This window comes from Frieseomelitta varia, unplaced genomic scaffold (genome assembly GCF_011392965.1).
Source record: "Frieseomelitta varia isolate USP_RPSP 00005682 unplaced genomic scaffold, Fvar_1.2 scaffold_78, whole genome shotgun sequence".
In the NCBI taxonomy this organism is placed as follows: Eukaryota; Metazoa; Arthropoda; class Insecta; order Hymenoptera; family Apidae; genus Frieseomelitta; species Frieseomelitta varia.
The window spans coordinates 42,040-61,122 of NW_025110567.1; the positions used below are offsets into that span (position 1 = coordinate 42,040).

The 19,083-nt window shown below is 30.2% G+C and overlaps 5 protein-coding genes across 14 annotated transcripts; 3 read left to right on the forward strand and 2 right to left on the reverse strand.

Annotated features, from left to right (window-relative positions):
- The first annotated feature begins 1,428 nt into the window (after positions 1–1,428).
- On the forward strand, positions 1,429–2,251 carry LOC122535859 (40S ribosomal protein S18). Its single transcript, XM_043667735.1, has 3 exons — positions 1,429–1,623; positions 1,706–1,807; positions 2,048–2,251. Exons 1-3 carry the CDS (start codon positions 1,429–1,431, stop codon positions 2,213–2,215), a joined length of 465 nt encoding a protein of 154 aa, XP_043523670.1. The 3' UTR covers positions 2,216–2,251.
- A 39-nt stretch (positions 2,252–2,290) lies between these two features.
- Positions 2,291–7,388, reverse strand: LOC122535858 (endophilin-B1). Of its 8 annotated transcripts, none has more exons than XM_043667726.1 (9): positions 7,086–7,388; positions 6,329–6,470; positions 6,139–6,267; positions 5,907–6,069; positions 5,776–5,839; positions 5,653–5,688; positions 5,259–5,449; positions 3,720–3,852; positions 2,291–2,772 (listed from the first exon to the last, which is right to left on the reverse strand). In XM_043667726.1, the coding sequence occupies exons 1-9, from the start codon at positions 7,146–7,148 to the stop codon at positions 2,644–2,646; spliced, it is 1,050 nt and encodes a 349-aa protein (XP_043523661.1). In that variant the 5' UTR covers positions 7,149–7,388; the 3' UTR covers positions 2,291–2,643. The 8 variants fall into 8 exon arrangements, with proteins under 8 accessions (XP_043523661.1, XP_043523662.1, XP_043523669.1 ...); XM_043667733.1 differs by lacking the exon at positions 3,720–3,852 and adding an exon at positions 5,157–5,180 and having other exon boundaries at positions 2,701–2,772; positions 7,086–7,384; XM_043667732.1 differs by lacking the exon at positions 2,291–2,772 and adding an exon at positions 5,157–5,180 and having other exon boundaries at positions 3,718–3,852; positions 7,086–7,384.
- A 540-nt stretch (positions 7,389–7,928) lies between these two features.
- On the forward strand, positions 7,929–10,452 carry LOC122535857 (CDP-diacylglycerol--glycerol-3-phosphate 3-phosphatidyltransferase, mitochondrial). Of its 2 annotated transcripts, none has more exons than XM_043667724.1 (8): positions 7,929–8,075; positions 8,445–8,646; positions 8,713–8,835; positions 8,904–9,181; positions 9,256–9,518; positions 9,619–9,843; positions 9,917–10,126; positions 10,187–10,452. In XM_043667724.1, exons 1-8 carry the CDS (start codon positions 8,044–8,046, stop codon positions 10,387–10,389), a joined length of 1,536 nt encoding a protein of 511 aa, XP_043523659.1. In that variant the 5' UTR covers positions 7,929–8,043; the 3' UTR covers positions 10,390–10,452. The 2 variants fall into 2 exon arrangements, with proteins under 2 accessions (XP_043523659.1, XP_043523660.1); XM_043667725.1 differs by having other exon boundaries at positions 9,054–9,181.
- A 209-nt stretch (positions 10,453–10,661) lies between these two features.
- LOC122535855 (eukaryotic translation initiation factor 3 subunit B) lies at positions 10,662–14,023 on the reverse strand. The gene is made up of 11 exons (XM_043667721.1): positions 13,865–14,023; positions 13,462–13,657; positions 13,063–13,375; positions 12,642–12,998; positions 12,413–12,555; positions 12,194–12,329; positions 11,920–12,115; positions 11,661–11,841; positions 11,336–11,576; positions 11,163–11,271; positions 10,662–11,087 (listed from the first exon to the last, which is right to left on the reverse strand). The coding sequence occupies exons 1-11, from the start codon at positions 13,998–14,000 to the stop codon at positions 10,987–10,989; spliced, it is 2,109 nt and encodes a 702-aa protein (XP_043523656.1). The 5' UTR covers positions 14,001–14,023; the 3' UTR covers positions 10,662–10,986.
- On the forward strand, positions 13,939–16,603 carry LOC122535856 (glutamyl-tRNA(Gln) amidotransferase subunit A, mitochondrial). Of its 2 annotated transcripts, none has more exons than XM_043667723.1 (3): positions 13,939–14,081; positions 14,932–15,466; positions 15,556–16,603. In XM_043667723.1, the coding sequence occupies exons 2-3, from the start codon at positions 14,938–14,940 to the stop codon at positions 16,584–16,586; spliced, it is 1,560 nt and encodes a 519-aa protein (XP_043523658.1). In that variant the 5' UTR covers positions 13,939–14,081; positions 14,932–14,937; the 3' UTR covers positions 16,587–16,603. The 2 variants fall into 2 exon arrangements, with proteins under 2 accessions (XP_043523658.1, XP_043523657.1); XM_043667722.1 differs by lacking the exon at positions 13,939–14,081 and adding an exon at positions 14,106–14,185.
- The last annotated feature ends 2,480 nt before the right edge of the window (positions 16,604–19,083 follow it).

Here is a 19,083-nt window from a genome sequence, read left to right on the forward strand (position 1 = left end):
TCTGATTAGTTAATTATTAATAAATATTGTAACAAATGTCAGGACTACTACTGCGATAGATGTCTTCTAATTTCTCTTAATATGTAACTTTTGCAAGATTAATTTCTATGCGACTAAGAAGACTTCCTTGGACACTCTATTCCAAAACTATAAGTAAATTTAGTTCAGTTTAGGAAAGGAATAATTTTATTCTCTTGCTCTTTATAACGCGCGTATATTTGTCTTTGTCGCGCGGTATTGCGCTCCTTGTTTAACAGAAGTTAAGATACTTTCTTGCACATTCTACGTTCCCGTTATTACTTTGTAATTTCTACCAGATTCAATAGAGGGCAGCATCTGATCATAAACTGTAGCGACCTCTACTTCGAAGAATTTAGATCAACGACATCTATGTTCCGTCGAGATGTGTATAAACAATAGAATATTTAAAAGTAGCTATTAATTTTATTATCACTATAGAAATGTTTACTGACACTTATATATATTGTAGCCATAGAAATTCTTCATTCGTTATTTCGTTATTTCGTCATTTAACTTCCATTATGTAATCTTCATTAAATTATTAGTAATTGTATATTTTGTGATATTGATAATATTTTTATATAAACAACTAAAATTAATTACGGAGTTATTATTTATTTATAGTATTGTGATATAAATATAAATTATCATAATCACTATAAAACAAAGAACGTAATCATACGACAAAGATAGGTATAGAAATTAGTTCCACCATTTTACCGTTACGTGACGCTAGCATTTTAGTGTCCATAAATTGAACATTACAAAATTGTCAATTTTGTAAAATGGATTATAATAAAAATACTCATTAAAAAATTATATAAAAATTATATAAAATAATTATTATTTATTTCCCGCTTTATGAAATAATTTACAATAGTGTGACATATATTTTCGTTTTAATTGTATTTTCCTTTTTGAATAATCGACTACTATGCCCTCTCTACGAAGAACATTACGATTCCAATGCTAGTTCTTTCAGCAACTGGCAAAGCGACAAGATGGTGAGTTTTGCACATAACATTCTTAAATCTATAATTACGGGTAGAATCTTACACAGAATGTGGAAATTTTTAATAGAAAATTAAGAAACGTTTATTTATGTAATCTGCTATGAAAATATTTTTTATCTTTTCGAGGGAAATTGTATGATATTCTATCATCTGCTTGTTGAATGTTTTGATTATTTTTATTTCGAAGGCTTACAATATAATGTGAAATTTTTTAGTTTATTGTTTTTTTATATTATATTTTTCCATTCTTTACACATCATTTTTTATCATTGTAAAGATGAGTTTTGAAATAATTAACTGACGACAGTATCCGTTTGTAGGTTAACTCGCGTGGTAACCTTAATAATGTGTACGATTCTATGCAAATAAACGTTGTTTTCATTGCTGTAAATTTATGTTTCAGTCACTTGTAATTCCAGAAAAATTCCAACACATTCTTCGTGTCATGGGCACGAACATTGATGGCAATAGAAAGGTTATGTTTGCCATGACAGCAATCAAAGGTGTTGGTCGCCGTTATGCCAATATTGTTTTGAAAAAGGCTGATATTGATTTGGATAAACGTGCTGGAGAATGTTCTGAGGAAGAAGTAAAAATTAATTTTTTGTTAATATTATACAACTAAAAGTTACCATATCTTTTATCTATATTTTTTAAAATATTTTTATCAGGTTGAAAAAATTGTTACTATAATGGCTAATCCCAGGCAATACAAAATCCCTGATTGGTTCTTGAATAGACAGAAAGATATTGTTGATGGCAAATATTCGCAGGTATGTGTATTTACGAATGAAAAAGATAAATATGCAAAGCACAATATCACAGCTAAACATATGAACTTTATGAATTAGTTGGTAAGTTGTGCTAGAGAAACTGCGTGGTAGATTTTATTATTTAATATTGAAATTAAATAAGATATTAAATAATTGATTACTCTGCAACATATAAAGTTTAATATTATAATAATTTATCGAGGAACTTGCAAATAATAATTATTGTGTCACATTTTAAAGCTTACCAGTTCATATCTGGATTCAAAACTTCGTGAGGATTTGGAACGAATGAAAAAGATTCGTGCTCACCGAGGTTTGCGCCACTATTGGGGTCTGCGTGTACGTGGTCAACATACAAAGACCACGGGTCGCCGTGGACGTACAGTAGGTGTATCGAAAAAGAAGTAATTTTATATTGATTATCAATAAAATAATAAAACAGCATTAAGAGTTTCATTTGATGAATGAATGACACTTATTTTGAACAATATATTTATTATACACAATATTAACATATATACATATATAATGATTTTAATATTTGTAGAATATTTTTTTCTTTTGAACAGTACAATTTTAAACAGGTTTACAATTACATAACATTTTCGAAATATTTGAAAATTGACTGCTTGTTTTGATATGCTTTTTGTACAATATTTCGCATTATTTATACAGTTTAAGAATATATAGTTCAAAAATGTGTTCCTCGATTAATCATAATTTGGTAGTTATTTTTTACATTGACTGCATAAGAAATATTTCATAGTGCATAGTGTAATTTGAATTCAAACCAAAAATAGAATTAAATATTTAAATATAAGGAATGTACATTAAAATTATTGACTGAATTTTCGTTGACCAACATTGATTAATTCTAAATATGCTGCTGGTACTTTTCCTCGTTTTATTCCACTTATACCAATTACGTAGTCCTCATCGCCAGGTATCTCGATAACGGTAATTACCTATAAGGCAGTTAAATTCTAAATTTGTTCAAATTTAATTTTCTAAATTTCAATGTATCAAAGGAACTCGTCGAGTTAAACAAATAAAAAAAAAAAAACTGAAGCTGAAACAATATAAGAGCAAAAGTTTAAGACCATAAAAAATAAAATACATTTAACAGGATGAATGACAATTTATTGTTCGTACATGCAAGTATTGAGTAAATGTACATTTGTGTTTTTTATATGCATACAAGTAACATTAATTTTTTATGTATAAACAAATATACAAATTAAGACAAATATATAATATTAAATACCAAAAACAAATTTAACAAAAGTAGGAAAATTAATTATACATATTCGTAAAACTTACAACTAAAAAATACAGATATCATGCATAATTATTCTTAGAAATCTAATGTCAGATGTATAAAAATCTACTAATCTTTAAACAGAAAGACTTGAGCTAAATGAGTATCATAAGTAATATATATATATCTTTGATAACACCTTAAATCATTCTTAGGAGATATAAAACTACAAAAATTTATTTACACTATTTTTGAACATTCTGCTTTTATTTTACACACTATAGAAACAAAAAAATTCAAGATCTATATGACAATGTATCATAGAGAATTCTTATATAAGTAGCATTGTTATCTCCTACATTTTCTATAAAGCAAAAATGTATTTAAATGCACAATTTTTATCTTCATGTACAAGTAATATATTTCTTTAAAAATTCATCGATTTTTAATACTTAATAATGAAATTTCATTAATTATAGAAAACAAAAAATTCGAACAATTAACCTAATGAAAATTGTAAAACTTTTTCAATCAGTATTACAAAATTTTTACATAATAATTGAGCTAATGAAACTCACTTTTAATAACGTTTCATGCCATTTGTACGGCTATGCTGCAAACATGCTTCTCAAATTAAATTACAAATTTTGTTACCTCATTTTGTTCGACGCTTAATTCATCGGAATTTGTCGCAGAAAAATCGCATAATACCCTTGCTAGTTGTTCATCATTCCCTGATACATTGGATGTTGATTGGGTAGTCGGATGATAAGGACCCCCAGATAAGCTGGGTAGGATAAATTATAAATTGGATGAGTTTGGTGTACATGCGTTTTAAAATGAATCAACTATTTGCGCAAACATGAAAAATTTCTTTTTCTTAAATATTTTAAATTTTAATTGTATTTGTAATCCATGATATTTAACACAAAAAACTTAATAATGGAATACTCTAATATATTCTTTACTTTGCAAGAAATAAGCAGGAATTGTTTACTTGTTTCATTAGGATTTTATATAATCTACATGCTAGATACGTACAAATGAATATAATCAAAATTACTGAAAGACTGATATACACATAAAGGCGTAAGCAGTTCAATAAATAAGAAAACGAAACACAACATTTTGAAAGATAATGAAATTGTGAAAGAAAGAATACTTTTTGATAAATATCTTGTTAGTATTAAAGAAAATTTAGCAACATGCATTAAAAACAAACATTAATTAGCTGTACAATATATACTTGCACATTAATTCAACTGTAAAGAACAGTGAGAAATATATAAAAAAAAAACATATACAATTTTTCTCCTAATTACATTATTTTTTTGGTTAATATAATAAACACTGAACCTTTATTCATCGATAGTAAATAAACGTTTTATAGAGATAATTTATTTACTGATTTCTGATAGTTACAGATTTTAAGGTAGTATAATAGATTAAGAATTATTCAACATATTTCTAAAATTGCACCAGTTAACAAGTATATATCTATATATATCAAAGAGAAAATGCCCTAGCTTTCGTTTATTATTTTAGATCACAATTATTACAAAGTAGTTATTGCCCTTTTTTTTAACGTGCTTATAAGCTTTTAAAGCTAAACTTTTGAAATATCGGTATCAAAGGTAGCAGTAACATAGGTAGAACCAGCAAGTGATGGATGTATAGAGGAATTTTGGGATTGTGAAGGTGAAGGTGTTAGCTCGATCACATCTTCGCTGTTGACTCGCAGCAAAGGACTCGGTTGACGTGTCCTGCAATCCCAATCATGCAGGCAGATAGAGAATAGAAAGAGTACATTGAAAGGATAAATAAGTATAAAAAGCATAGGGCTACAGCAAAAAAAAAAGGTACCAGTTTTATTGTGAAGCATTTAATTAAGATAGATTACTACTGCTACTTAAAACGAGAAACAAAATGAAAGAAAGACATTACATATTTCACGTTTATAGAAATCAGCAGAGTTTTAAACAGTACAAAATGATGATCTCTGCGAATGAGTAATGGTTCTATAAGCTTATTCTAAATACTTTTACATGTCATATATGACATAACAGTCAATAATTATTAAGCATTACTCACTCGGATCACCAAAGAGTGGGATAGCTGTACAAGGGTAGTGCAGGATAATTAAACAATATTTGAAAAAAAGAATCTTTAAAAAAAAAAAATTTATTATCTTACCCAGCAAGTTCACGTTGTAAATCTTGCATTGTTGCATGACATTGAGCATAATAACGAGCTTGTGCCTCAACAAATTCATGCAAACAACGCAAGTGCCCAGCTTGAGAGCTTTGAACACCTTCCAGCAGTAGCTTCACTATCTCTGCTTGACGATCGAACTCCGATTGTGCTATTCTCAACTCCCTTTCTGCCTAAGTAGAGTAATAGAGAGTTTTATTATCTTATATCTGATTAGCATAGAGGATTATTTGTAAAACATAAAAACTGCTGATAGGGAATAATTTAGAATAATTTTTATGATGAAAAATATGTAAATGAACAGATTTGAAAATTAAAAAGATGTACATATTTTAAAGCTAGCCATTAACTTTGAAGGTATCAACTCCATTAATACCTGATCAAGTAATACTTCGGGTGATACCCCAGACTCCTATGAGATGCAGCAATGTATAGGACAAAGCACATAGTAAACATAGAGAGTACATAATTAAATATAATAATAAATACTAGAACTTACACTCTGTTGACCTAGCATACTTCTTGCTTTCCTCACTCGATTTTTACATGCATCTAAATCCAATCTAAAAATGAGAAATAGAAATATTAACAATGAACATTTAAATGTGTGAGAAAAAATGAAGTATATACCGTTTAGTTTCCAATATTGACATTTCCTTAGTCACAGTTTTCATTTCACCTTCCAAAAATTTTCTTAAGGGTTGTATATAACAAATAGCTGAATCCTTAATGAAATTTCTCTCAATTTGTCCTAATTTTTGCTGACACTGTCCAACCTTGTTTAATGCACTGCCTAAAGAAAAGTTTTAGGAATTATAAAAAATACAGAAGAGTGTTGCTAAAAAAAATTACAGCAACATACCATAAGCAATTCCTGGACCAAAATCATTTCCAGCTTCTATCATATCCAAGCCTACATATTCCAAATTGCTTAATCTGTTAGGTCTCTTTTTATCGATTTTTTCATAGAAGAAATCTTCAATTCTATTGCCTACAATAAAATACATTGTATAAATACATGTTATAATTTCAATTAATGTATATTTTAATACCTGGATTTGGAGTAAGTACTGCCTCCATATTTCTAAGGATTTTCTCAGTCCATGTCTTAGTTGCATTTGCTCTTTCTGCAAGATGCTCTAAATGTGCATCTAATTCAGTTTTCTCAGATGTTCCCAATGTTTCCTCTGTTAACTATGAACAAATTTTAATTGATTGTAATAAATCTAAGCATTTGACTATTTAATTTGCCATAAATTCTTATATTTTTTCTGACATCAAACTAGATTCTGTATCTAAATTTTGACGACGTTAGCATGAATAATATGAAGTGTTAGTCATTTCAATCTATATCTGAGTCATCAAATGATCAGTTATTTAAACTCATACACATTACACATCCATATTCTGCAATCATGTAAAATTAAGGAACTCTATGAGTATAAACAATATAAATTAAAAATAAAATAGAAAATTAACAAACAGCACAGTGTAGAACATGCAAACAATTATTGAGACGTGCTGTATATTTACTAACCTTACATCTCAATAATTAAGTTTAATGCACAAAGACAAATTACAAGTGAAAGTATATATGTACTATTTCCCATATAAAAACGATTAGCGAATACATAATTTCATAACGTTTAAATAAAGCAATAACTGTCAAGTAAAGATCATCTTGTTTAAATGTTTTCCCGAATGGAAAAGGTACAAAATGTCAGAAATGACAGCGTTCAATCACAAGTGCCTTAGCTAGTACTGTTTCTTGTCAACAATTTGTTAATTATCATAGCAGGTACTTCTTACCTGTACAACCCTGCTAAGCGCAGCACCAGCGTCTTTGACCAATTTCTTAACGTTTATATCCATTTTTATACGCCTATTACGAATACGAATCTTCTACATCAATTCTCTACTAATCTGTACATGTATTCTCTATCGACCACAGATTCTAGGTGCCTCCGCAAAGAGGCGCTTCGTTTGCAATTTATGTAAGTGGGTATCGGATTTTTATAATACTGTTCTTGATAAGATTTATACAGGATTATCTATCATAAACTTTGACAAAGTACTGTTTATTTTCCGTTAAAGATCAGATCAGCATTTGTTAAAATTCTGGAATTTATCAATAGAAAAAGTATACTATTCTTAGTCAATGGTATGATATTTTTAATAGAAAGGATAGACCTTATATTTCAATAATAGATAAAAGATAAAAAACCGTATTCGTAAAAAAGAACTTTCACTATTCTTCAGCTGCTATTTGTTTATTTTATTCTTTACAAATATTATCTTTTCGTAGTAAAAAATTAAGTACCTTGAAGTAGCTCGAGAAACTACTTCAAAAAATTCATTGCTGAAAATTTTTCGAAGAAAATATTCCAATTCCAATAAATAACAATAACAAACTACAAAAAAATGATATATACGTTACTTAGTAAAATATTGAAAGACATTTCCTTTAAGTTCTTTCCAAATTTTGCTAGGAATTTAGACTAAATGAAATTTGAAATTTTGTTACAAATATTTGATATGTTAAGACTAGTAACATAAATAAAATGAACGTGCTTTCCAATTCCTATTTTCGTTTCAATTTATCAAAAAATTGTTTATAGTGAATGAAAGAAAGAGATGTATCTAAGTAAGTTTATATAATACGTGGAGGGACCAGAAGATCGCGTGCGCTGCAATTTGTATTCGGGATGGAAGAGTTATTTGTAATTTAAAGTCTGTGATCGTTAATACCTTATTTAAGAATTTATTCATGCATAGCGTAATTTTGAAAACCGTGAAACGGTGAGTTTGATGTGAGAAATTCAACCAATACAGATGTCCTATCAAATTTTATTCTCTCCGTGAATAAAGATAGATTAACCTATAATGTTTTGTAATTTGACAATGAATATAACATGATGTATTGTGAATTTGACAAATCTGACAAATTTGAGAAACAGGAAAATTTGAAATAAAAATTGCATTGGGAGGCGAACTAATAACATTTATTTTTCAACGCATAAATTATATCATACACACGTATCACGGTGAAATTTCATTTGAATTACTTGACTTGAATTTTCATGAATGAAACTATTATAGTTTTTACAGTTTTATTGTTAATAAAATATATACATTTTATGTATCATTTATAATTATCTAAAATTTTAGGTTTCATACAAGAAAGCTATTAATTTCTATTCAACCTGAATTAAAATTTTCTTCCTCACCTATATCAAAAAATATCACATCAATTACTATGACTATGACAGATGAAGAGAAAGATTTGAAGCTCGAAACAATTCAGTCTGAATTTTGCACATTAACCTGGTTGTATAAAAGTGCTCCTTGCTTTCCTGTGAATGGATCTAAAGTAGGTTGAAATTACTTAATTTTGAAAGAATTGGAAATATATTTTACAGAGATATTCTACTTTCAGATTAAAATAATTCATGAACCAAATACATTTTATTCTACTCTTGTACAGAAGTGCAAGAATGCTAGAAAAAGAATAACACTTGCATCGCTATATTTAGGCACAGGAAAATTAGAATCTAGTTTAGTAAGCATATTTCTAGATCTAGGCATTTAGTGGGTTAATATGATTTATAGTGGTTTTGTTATGCGTAGGTAAATGTTGTAAATGAAGCTTTAATTGCAAATAATGGTAACGTTGAAGTAAAAATTTTGTTAGATTTTATGAGAGGATCCAGAGGTAAATTAAATTCTCGTAAGATGTTAGAACCATTACTTAATGGAAAATATGGTCATTGTTGTCAGATTTTCTTGTATCATACTCCTAAACTTCGTGGATTCTTAAAAATGATTATACCAGATCGTTTCAATGAATTGATAGGACTACAACATATGAAGCTATATATGATAGACAATGACATAATAATTAGCGGGTAAATAATAATTATATATTTAATTTTATGTGAAGTCATATAAATAAAAAGTTATAATTTATTATGTTTTTTAGTGCTAATCTCAGCACTGACTACTTTATAAATAAACAAGATCGTTATTTTCTAATTGAGGATTGTAAAGAGCTTTGTGATTTTTATGATGAATTAGTTCGAAGAGTCGGAGAATTTAGTTTTGTACTTCAATCTGATGGTACGGTATCTTCTGCTATGAAAGTCAATCCTATTGAAGATCCTATTTCATTCATTAAAGAGGCTGCACATAGCGTAAAAACTTTGTTCCAGAGAGAATTAGGATCTTCTGATCCTGAAAAAATAGGTATATATACATATATACTTTTATATTTATATGTGTATTTATGAAATAAATCATAGCAGAATGAAATAAATCAAGATTAAAGTTTAAGTTCAATTTGTAGGAAAAGATACTTGGATCTTTCCTTTGGTACAAATGGGTCAATTAAACATTTATCACGATAGCCAGATAACATTGAGACTTTTACAGACAGCCCCAGAAGGAGCAACACTTAAACTAGCAACTGGTTATTTTAACTTAACTTCGGAGTACAGTAAAGCATTACTTGAGCATTGTCAAGGAACATGTCATCTTCTGACAGCACATCCAACTACAAATAGTTTCTTTAGTAAGTTTACATTATAGAAATAAACGAAAGAAAATTCTTTACTTTTTCGACTAATGTGATGGATTACATTCAGCTGCAAAGGGCATTGCTAATAGTATCCCAGCAGCATACACAAAAATAGAAGAATCATTTGTTAAATACTGTAACAAGTTGGGACAACAAGATAGAGTAATTTTATGGGAATTTATTAAGCCAGGATGGATATATCATGCTAAAGGACTTTGGTATTCTTTACCAAATCAAGAAAAACCATGTCTCACGCTTATTGGATCTCCTAATTTTGGTAAAATCTAATATTCAAAGAGAAATTGACTTTGAAATAATAAAAAAAAATTAATTTTAGGTTACAGATCAGTGAATAAAGACTTAGAAACTCAGATTGCTATTATAACCAAAAATAGAAACTTACAAAATGAACTACAAAAAGAGCAAGAACGTTTGTTTTTACATGCTCAGCGTATAACGAATGAAACATTTTCTGAACGAAATAGAGTTCCTCCAAGTTGGGTATGTGCTATTGTTGTTCTGTTTCGATATTATTTTTAGTATTTTATCTGTTAAATGTCTACTATTTATAATCTAAGTCAATATACATATAGGTAAAATTCATTTATATTATTTTTTTAATACAAATAATTATATGAATTAGAAAAGAATAATAATTTATATTATTAGTTTACAAATTCCTCATTCGTCATTTACATTACATTTATAATTAGTAAACAGGTATAAATAAAAAAATTTCTTTCTCCATTTTAAATATATAAAATTGGATAAATCGAGTTATATGGGTTTGATAAATAAAAACATATGTCGTATATGTTTATACTGATAATAATTATTTGTTAAATGACATACTATCCTGTATGGAACGTGATAAAACTTTATGGTACTATGTTTACGATGTTTCATACGCAACATCGGGAGAGTGGAAGTAATTCCAATTAAAGTATAGAAATAGTATAAGAGAAACTGTTCATAACCACTTAAAACAGTCATTTCAGTTCACTATTGAGAGTCACAATTTATGTGACTCTGGAAGATAATTATTTCGATGACACTTTTCACAAATGATTGAATTGGTTTTGCACTAGAGATTTCCAAAAATGGCAGAGATAGAAACTTCTTCCACACAGTTTTTTTTTACTTTTCGTCGATGATGAATGTTTCTTCTTTGACGAAAAATTCTATTACTTCTTCTTCTACATTCTTTGAATCAGAATCTAATTCGTCGGTGTCGATAGCTAAAAAAGAGTTTAATACATAATGTAATATACTTCACTTTTAAATTTAATAAAGATATTTGTCACGATACAAACCATTACGTAATTCTAAACGTCGCTTCTTCTGGTTATTCCATTCTTGTATACGTTTTGAACGATATTCTTCAAATGCTTTCATTGCTGCGCAGCGTTTCTCGATTAATTCCTAAAAAATAATATTATTAGCAATGTATTACTATCCACTGATACAATACAACGCAAGTACTTACTTTTGAAGCACGCGTCAATCGCATACGATCTTTGCTTTCAAATTGTGCTGAATATTTCTTCAAATTTTTCTTAATTTCTTTAATTTGTTCTGGTGTCAATAACGTTGGTGGTCTTGGTCTCCATAATAATTGATTGAATTGATTAAGATTAACTCTTTTTAAGATACGTCCTTGGAACGTCCAAATCCAATATCCATTATCTACACTAGTTTTCCAGCTCGAAACTGCTGTTACTACATACCTATGATAAAATATGTAGTCATATAATTTTTATAACAAAAAATTCTTCCTGTGTGGGTATATAAATATAAAAATAAATTTCTACCGTCCAGTAGGATCCCACTCTACATCTGAAGTTTGATAATGGTCAGTTGAATTCATAATGGTAAAATCATTAGTATCAATGAATTCCAAAGCTCCTGCCATAGTTGTTAATCCAGCAAGAACGATAAATTGTCCGGATGGTGACCAAAATAAATGATTGCATGCCTTTTTTTCTAATTTTTCTGTTGAATAAAACAAATGTTTATGCACATGACATCCTGATAACATTGAGATTTACAAGATAATTACTATAAACCTACTAAGAAGGGCTGGCTGATGGCCATATCGTACTTCGTAAAAGCTAACGTTTACACTTGGAATTTCTCCATGAATGATGGCAAATTTGCTTCCAACAGGTTCCCAAGCAAATGCATGAATTGGTTCCTTTATTTCAACACTGTCGACTGGAATTTGCTTTTCTCTCATATGAAAGATTTCAAAATTATATGACATACCCTGTTAACGAACACATGAATTATTATACGTATAACACACGTATTTTATTTTACTACGTTCAATTAATTTAATAAATACCGTGTATTTCTGTTCTGTCTTCTCTTTGCGCTTGGCAAAACGATCAACTTTCACACACAAGTAATCTCCCGACTTCTGCCAATAAATTTTACAGTCAGCTACGTTAAACAAGTTTTTGTTACGAATTTCGTTTCGGCTGAAAGTATGTATCGCAATCGATAATTTAAACAATTGACGAAATATGGAATATGTTAAAAGATAATATTAAAAATGCATTACTTTGGAATTTCGAGAAGAGTGACTCTAGCAGGAACGTCTTTATCTTCTGGCACCCAGTAAGCAAGAACGTTATCCGTGGGAGACCAACTAAAATCTCTGATACCGGGAATTTTTATACTCTTTTTATCCAATAATCCGAATGACTGCAACATTTGTAATAAATTTACTAAAGTTCACATAATGAAATAAAATAATGTTGTCTACAACATCGTTAAAAAAAGAAGCATACAGGTGTTTCATAAACACTTAAAACATCTTCTCCCATACGAGCAAGATATTTGTCATCATGTGACCAACGAAATATAGGCCACACTGAAGAACCATCCGCGAAGAACGCACGTTTCTCTTGTCCAGTAAGAATGTCCCAAATTACAAGACGTTTCTGATCAGAACCAAGATCAGTTCGGGGGGTATATGTTACTAAATAACGTTCACCAGGTGAGAAGTCAATACATTCGACACCTTTCTGACTGAATCTAGCTTGTTGCAAAAATTGAGGGCCACCCCATAATGCAACACCTAATTTATGGAATGTTGCTAAATAGGTTCCCAGTGGAGACCATTTAACATATGTCTCAGTCCAGCGCTATAAAAAATACGACAATTTATTATTAAATGAAATGAATGATAAATAAAATATAATAACTTACAGAACGTTCTTCAAGTAGTGTTGGTTCAGGAGCAGAATTCTGCCAGACTTGAACAGTAACAGAGGCCCCATTTCCACAAAGTACACAAAATTGATCATAAGCATCTGGTTCTAAAAGATAATAATGCAAGTCTGCGGCAGCTTTAAACTCTTGTGGTTTTGGAGGTTCCCATTCATCTGCAATCTCTTCAAATTTCTTGAAATCAGTGAACAGATTTACTTTGAATGTATGTTGCTTGTCAATTTTGTAATTATTTACAGATTGAGCAGCTGCCAAAGCATTAAGAGGATTATTATACTCTAAGAATATATATCTGGAATAAAAAAAAATATATATAATTAATACATTACACATGTATAATTTCTGAATAAGGACATCACATGGATTAGCGATACACACCCTTTTGTATAACCATTTTCATTTTTGGGATAATATTGGTTCATTATTGTGCCAAATTTTCCTAATACTTTACTAATGACAGATTGAAGTTTCTCCAATCTTTCTGGCTCAACCTGGGGAACTCCATCGACGACAATCACGGATTCCACTCCATCTGTCTCCGACGGCTTTTGCTTTAAGATATCACCAAGAAGTTCTATAAATAAAAAATATCATATTGACAAGACATTAAACGAAATTTGTTTTCAATGTGACTTATTAATCAATATTTAATATGAAGTATAAAACACTCGTGGGTTTTTAGGTTAGGTATGCATGCCACATTTGCGATTATACGTAGCCATGCTTTCACTCAAGTAGCATAGCTTTTATTTGACTGTCATTGAGGAAAAGTTTCGTTTACCTTCATCTGTAATGTCATCGATAAATCCTTCGGGGTCGCTGAAATTTGGCTCTTCATCGTCGTTAAATATATCATCATTATTTTTTACGTTATCCTCGTTTTGAGGTGTTTTATCTGCTAACGTTTTCTTCGCCATCTTGAAAACCTCTGAACGTACAGAGAATCAAGTGAAAATGGCAGCAGGTTGCCTCTCTGCATTCAATGCAATTTTTGAAAGGTGGAAGAAGTCAAACTCTTCTAATGGATAAGATCTTTCTCTATTTCTGTACCTGTTGTGTTTATGTCAAGTCCGTATAAACTATTTCCTGTCAAAAATATATGGTATTCATTAAATAATTGAATAAATTATTAAATGATGAGAAAAGCTATCTGATTAGATAAAATATCCACTAAATTGCTAGATATTCTGAGAAGTTAGAAGTATGATAATAAGATTTCATAACTACGAATTTCAATATATGTTGTTTATTTAAAAATTGCATGATTATGGATTCTTCAAGAACTATAATCATATATTTGCAATAGAAATTTGCAATAGAAGAATCCCCCTTAGTTTCTTAGTATTTTTGAATATAATAGATAAAATGAGTGAAATTTTACTAAAATGTAAATGAATCTAAAAATGAATAATTGAAAGATTTGACAATTTTAATCTAAGAAAAATGAATAATTAAGAGATTTGACAATTTTATTCAAATTACACTATTTTCAAACAAAAAAATATTCGTTTTATTTGTCATACTATTATTGAAAGAAAATTCAATCATTCTATTGAAAGAATTGAAATTGAAAGCTGAGTTATCAATTACTTATTGTATTAAATTTACATATATATGTATATGTATAAACATGTTCTAAACAGTTTATGTTTGCCACATGACTTTTAATTAACATTACTGCATTGTTAATTTAGTTATGATGCATTTTTAGAACAGTGTAAAATTTAACAATACTCTGTTTAATATCATCTTTTTTATAGCAATTTATTTTAAAATTTAGAATTTAATTTAAACACTTCTCCGGTAAATTGAGGTTATGTCATGTGCATATATTGCTTTTTTGATTAGGAAAATATGAATAAATTATTGACTGCATCGATAAAAGAAGTAAGTCAAAAGATAAATGCTGGCGATGTGCGGTCTTCTGACATTACAAATGCAGCTATTAAAGTTACATCGATTATTAAACCTTTGAATGCTTACATCACTATTACGAATGAAACAGCCAAGAAACATGCCGAAAGTTCTGATTCACGACAAAAAGATTGTAGTTTATTGGGAAAACTTGATGGAATTCCCATTGCGATTAAAGATAATTATTGCACAAGGAATCACCCAACAACTTGTGCATCAAAGATGTTGTCAAGTTTTATTCCCACCTATGATGCTACTGTATATCAGAATCTAAAAAATGTTGGAGCAGTGTTAATTGGTAAAACTAATCTCGATGAATTCGCTATGGGTTCTGGAACCATTGACTCATATTATGGGCCAACAAAAAATTTATGGAATTCAGATGTGTTTAAAAAATTTTATTCTTGTAATAGTCAAGCGAAAGAGCACATACAACAAAATACGGATGCGCATTCATGGCATATAGCAGGTATATATACTCGTATTATATGATATATAATAGACATTAGTGAAATCTTTTATCCAATGTTTTGTAACAATTCTATTATAACTATCTAGGTGGTAGCAGCGGTGGTTCTGCAGTGGCTGTTGCAACTGGAAGTTGTTACGCTGCAATTGGTTCAGATACTGGAGGTTCAACTAGAAATCCAGCATCTTACTGCGGATTAGTTGGCTTAAAGCCTACTTATGGTTTAGTGTCGCGCTATGGCCTTATTCCTCTTGTAAATTCAATGGATGTACCTGGTATTCTTACAAGGAACATTGATGATGCTGTATTAATTTTAAATAATGTAGCTGGTCCAGATGGGTTCGATTCTACTTGTTTCCAAAAAGAATATGTACCATTTGATATACCAGATACGATAGATATTAGTAATTTTAGAATTGGAATACCAAAAGAATATAAAGAGAAAAATTTAAGCCCAGAAGTACAAGAATGCTGGGATGAAGTTTCTCAATATTTGACAGAAGGTGGAGCATCACTTTCTACAGTATCGTTACCACATACCGACTATTCTATAATGTGCTATACAGTTTTAAACCGTTGTGACGTTGCTAGCAATCTTGCTTGTTACGATGGTATGGAATATGGTTATAGATCAGATGAGTGGAGTTCTGTGCACAATTTGTATAGAAAGACAAGGTCTGAAGGTTTTGGTAAAATAGTCAAAGAACGTATTCTAGTTGGGAATTATTTTTTATTGGAAGAAAATTACGAGGAATATTATGTCAAAGCAATGAAAATAAGAAGATTAATCTCAGATGATTTCAATACAGTATGGAATAATAATATTGATCTTCTACTCACTCCTACCACTTTAACAGGGGCTCCAAAATACAATGATTTCATTTCAATGGATAACCAGGCACAATGTTCAGTTCAAGATTATTGTACCCAATCTGCTAACATGGCAGGTATACCAGCGGTTAATGTGCCAATTAAACTATCCAAAAATGGCTTGCCATTATCCCTACAACTTATGGGACCTCCTCTCAAAGAGAAGGAACTTCTTACAGTAGCAAAATGGATCGAACAGAGAGTACAATTTCCTAAAATCGAATTGAAGGATCTATCTCTATTGGAATAAAATATTTTTGTGTGAATCTTGTTTGATTCTCTATATCTTTTTATAACATATTCCCTTCTTGCTATATCTAATTCATAAGAAGCTACTAACATCAAAATTAAGCATATCAAATCATATCAGCTACCATATTTAAATGAAGATATTTTATATAATATTTTTAATTACAGTTAACGGAATTTTGTAAATAGATAGAATATTTTTTTGGAAAAATTTTTTTTTATCGTATCGTGAGACATAATTTATTATACACTTAGAAGGCATTGACCGTGTTTGAAATTTCATTTGCTGGGTAATCAGGTCGCGTTTGCTTACTATTGAAGGACCCTTTTGTTATTGCATTGCAATGTACCGTGCTTTACAAATGAATGCTAGGCAATATACGTTAAAGTTGAACTGCAGTAAGGTCGGCATGGCAGCTACACCAGCGGTTAGAGAAGCGCGTTGACATAGGTAAAGCGTCGTATCCGAAATACAAATTAATTTTTCATTATTTTACTAATAATTTTTTTATTAATAGATTGCGAATATTTATGAAAAATGTGAATATAAAAAAGTATACAAAGATACGAACAAAACACGAAAAGTAAAGCATGTATTACTACGTTTCAAAAATAAAATATTCTTCCATATACCTTGAAATTCTTCACCTTTAAAAATGTGGATTTGTACAAAGATTCGCAATCTGTTGATTAAAATTAAAGAATTTAATTTTAAGAGTTCAAAATTATGAGTGATGTGATTGTTAATTCGGTCCTTTGACTTTTGTACTAGTTGTACTATTTAACTTACTATTTAGTAATGTTTTTTCTATAAATGTTTAATTTTTAAAGATTATGAAATGTTATGAAATGTCCTGTTTTTATATTCATTGACTTTATTATAATAATTCTTAAAATAAAATGATTTCCTTTCGCGATATCTTTCAAAAATTAGACAAATGTTGATTAAGTTGAATGCATAAATTATTTAAATGGGATTTACAGATTCTCGAAATAAAGAATCGAGTTTCCATTATTCGATATTGCCTTCCACAAGTGGAATCGATCGTGACACTGCCTACGAAAGATATGTGTCATCGTGTGAAACAACCCCAAGACAAAGCAGTCGCTATGAATGAAATCAATGCATTAGAAGAATGATTTCTCTATTGATAGAGGAATTGAATTCCCTATCAATTGAAATCGCCAACAAACATAAATGAAAACACGCTCTCACGTATGGACCATACTACCATACAGACACACGTGAGTACAAAACGAAGGATTAAATTTTATTGAATGCTATCTCAATGAAAAGTATGCAATTTGGATGGTAAAGAAAATAAATTGATAGATTTCATGCATATTTCCATCCATGTACACATGCTGTACATTAATACGCGTGACATGTGATTGAAATTTTACATTCGTATAAAAATTTCAGTACCTGTGGAGGCATTAAAGCAACGAAGAAAAAAAAAAAAAGAAAAAGAAATAAGGAGGCAGGTATTCGAAAGGAGATTCGTAGCGTAAGGGTGGCCTTTATAAAAACAGGGTTGGGCACAGGGTGTAAAGGGCGCATGCGTTGACCCGGCCGAGGGCTGTCGTGTCGCTCTCTGTCGACGAATCTGGCAGTCGTCGTGACGACCTCAAACCGTCAGTGTCGCGAGTCGTGGTTTATCGTGGGATATCGGTTCATCTTGTTCGTTCTCGTCCTCTTTCGTTATTATCATTGCCTTCCCTTTTGTTCTTCTTCTCGTTCGGTTGTTCACTCGATCAGTGTCGAACGATGCCGAGGTGGCGCGATTTAAATCGCGGTCGGATTCGCGCCGCGATCGGCAGTGTCGCAGTTCGAAAGTAAAAGCGGTATTCGCTGTGTCGTTGGTGTCGGAAATCGAGATATCGAAATCATTGCGATTCTCGTGGAATGGTGTAGGCGCGTTTCTGTTGCGCAGAATACGGACGGTTGGGAATTTAAACAGGTGTGTGCCAGAGCAAGGGTACATTGGCCGAACGTGCGAGATATATTAAGGTAGATATTTTGCACACATATTAATTGATTTATCAAAGAACGAACGGGCAAACAATTTTTGCGAGTTTAGTTATGGAATATAAGAGGGAACATAAGTGACGTACTTCATTACATTGTTCGATTGAGATTGCAAAAAGTCGCGTCAGAAAAGTAGATATTTTATGACAGGCTCTCGATTTTCGTGCTTTGGAAAGAAAATTCATAAGATTTTCCACAGTGTTGAGAAATTTTGAATGAAATGTCAACGCATTGGTAGCAAGCCTTAATGTACACGTACATAAGCTACTGCTTGACAATGTAAAACGGTTTGATTGCATCACGTGACGACTTCGTTCATCATTTACAGTTTGTGAAAGATAATTTGCAAATTTACGAAAGAAGGTAGACTAATTTTAGATCAATTTTCGTATATCTAATAATTGTCTACGAATTGTGAGAATCAAGATTTTTTTCATTTCATGATAATTCAGATGATAAATTTTATTAT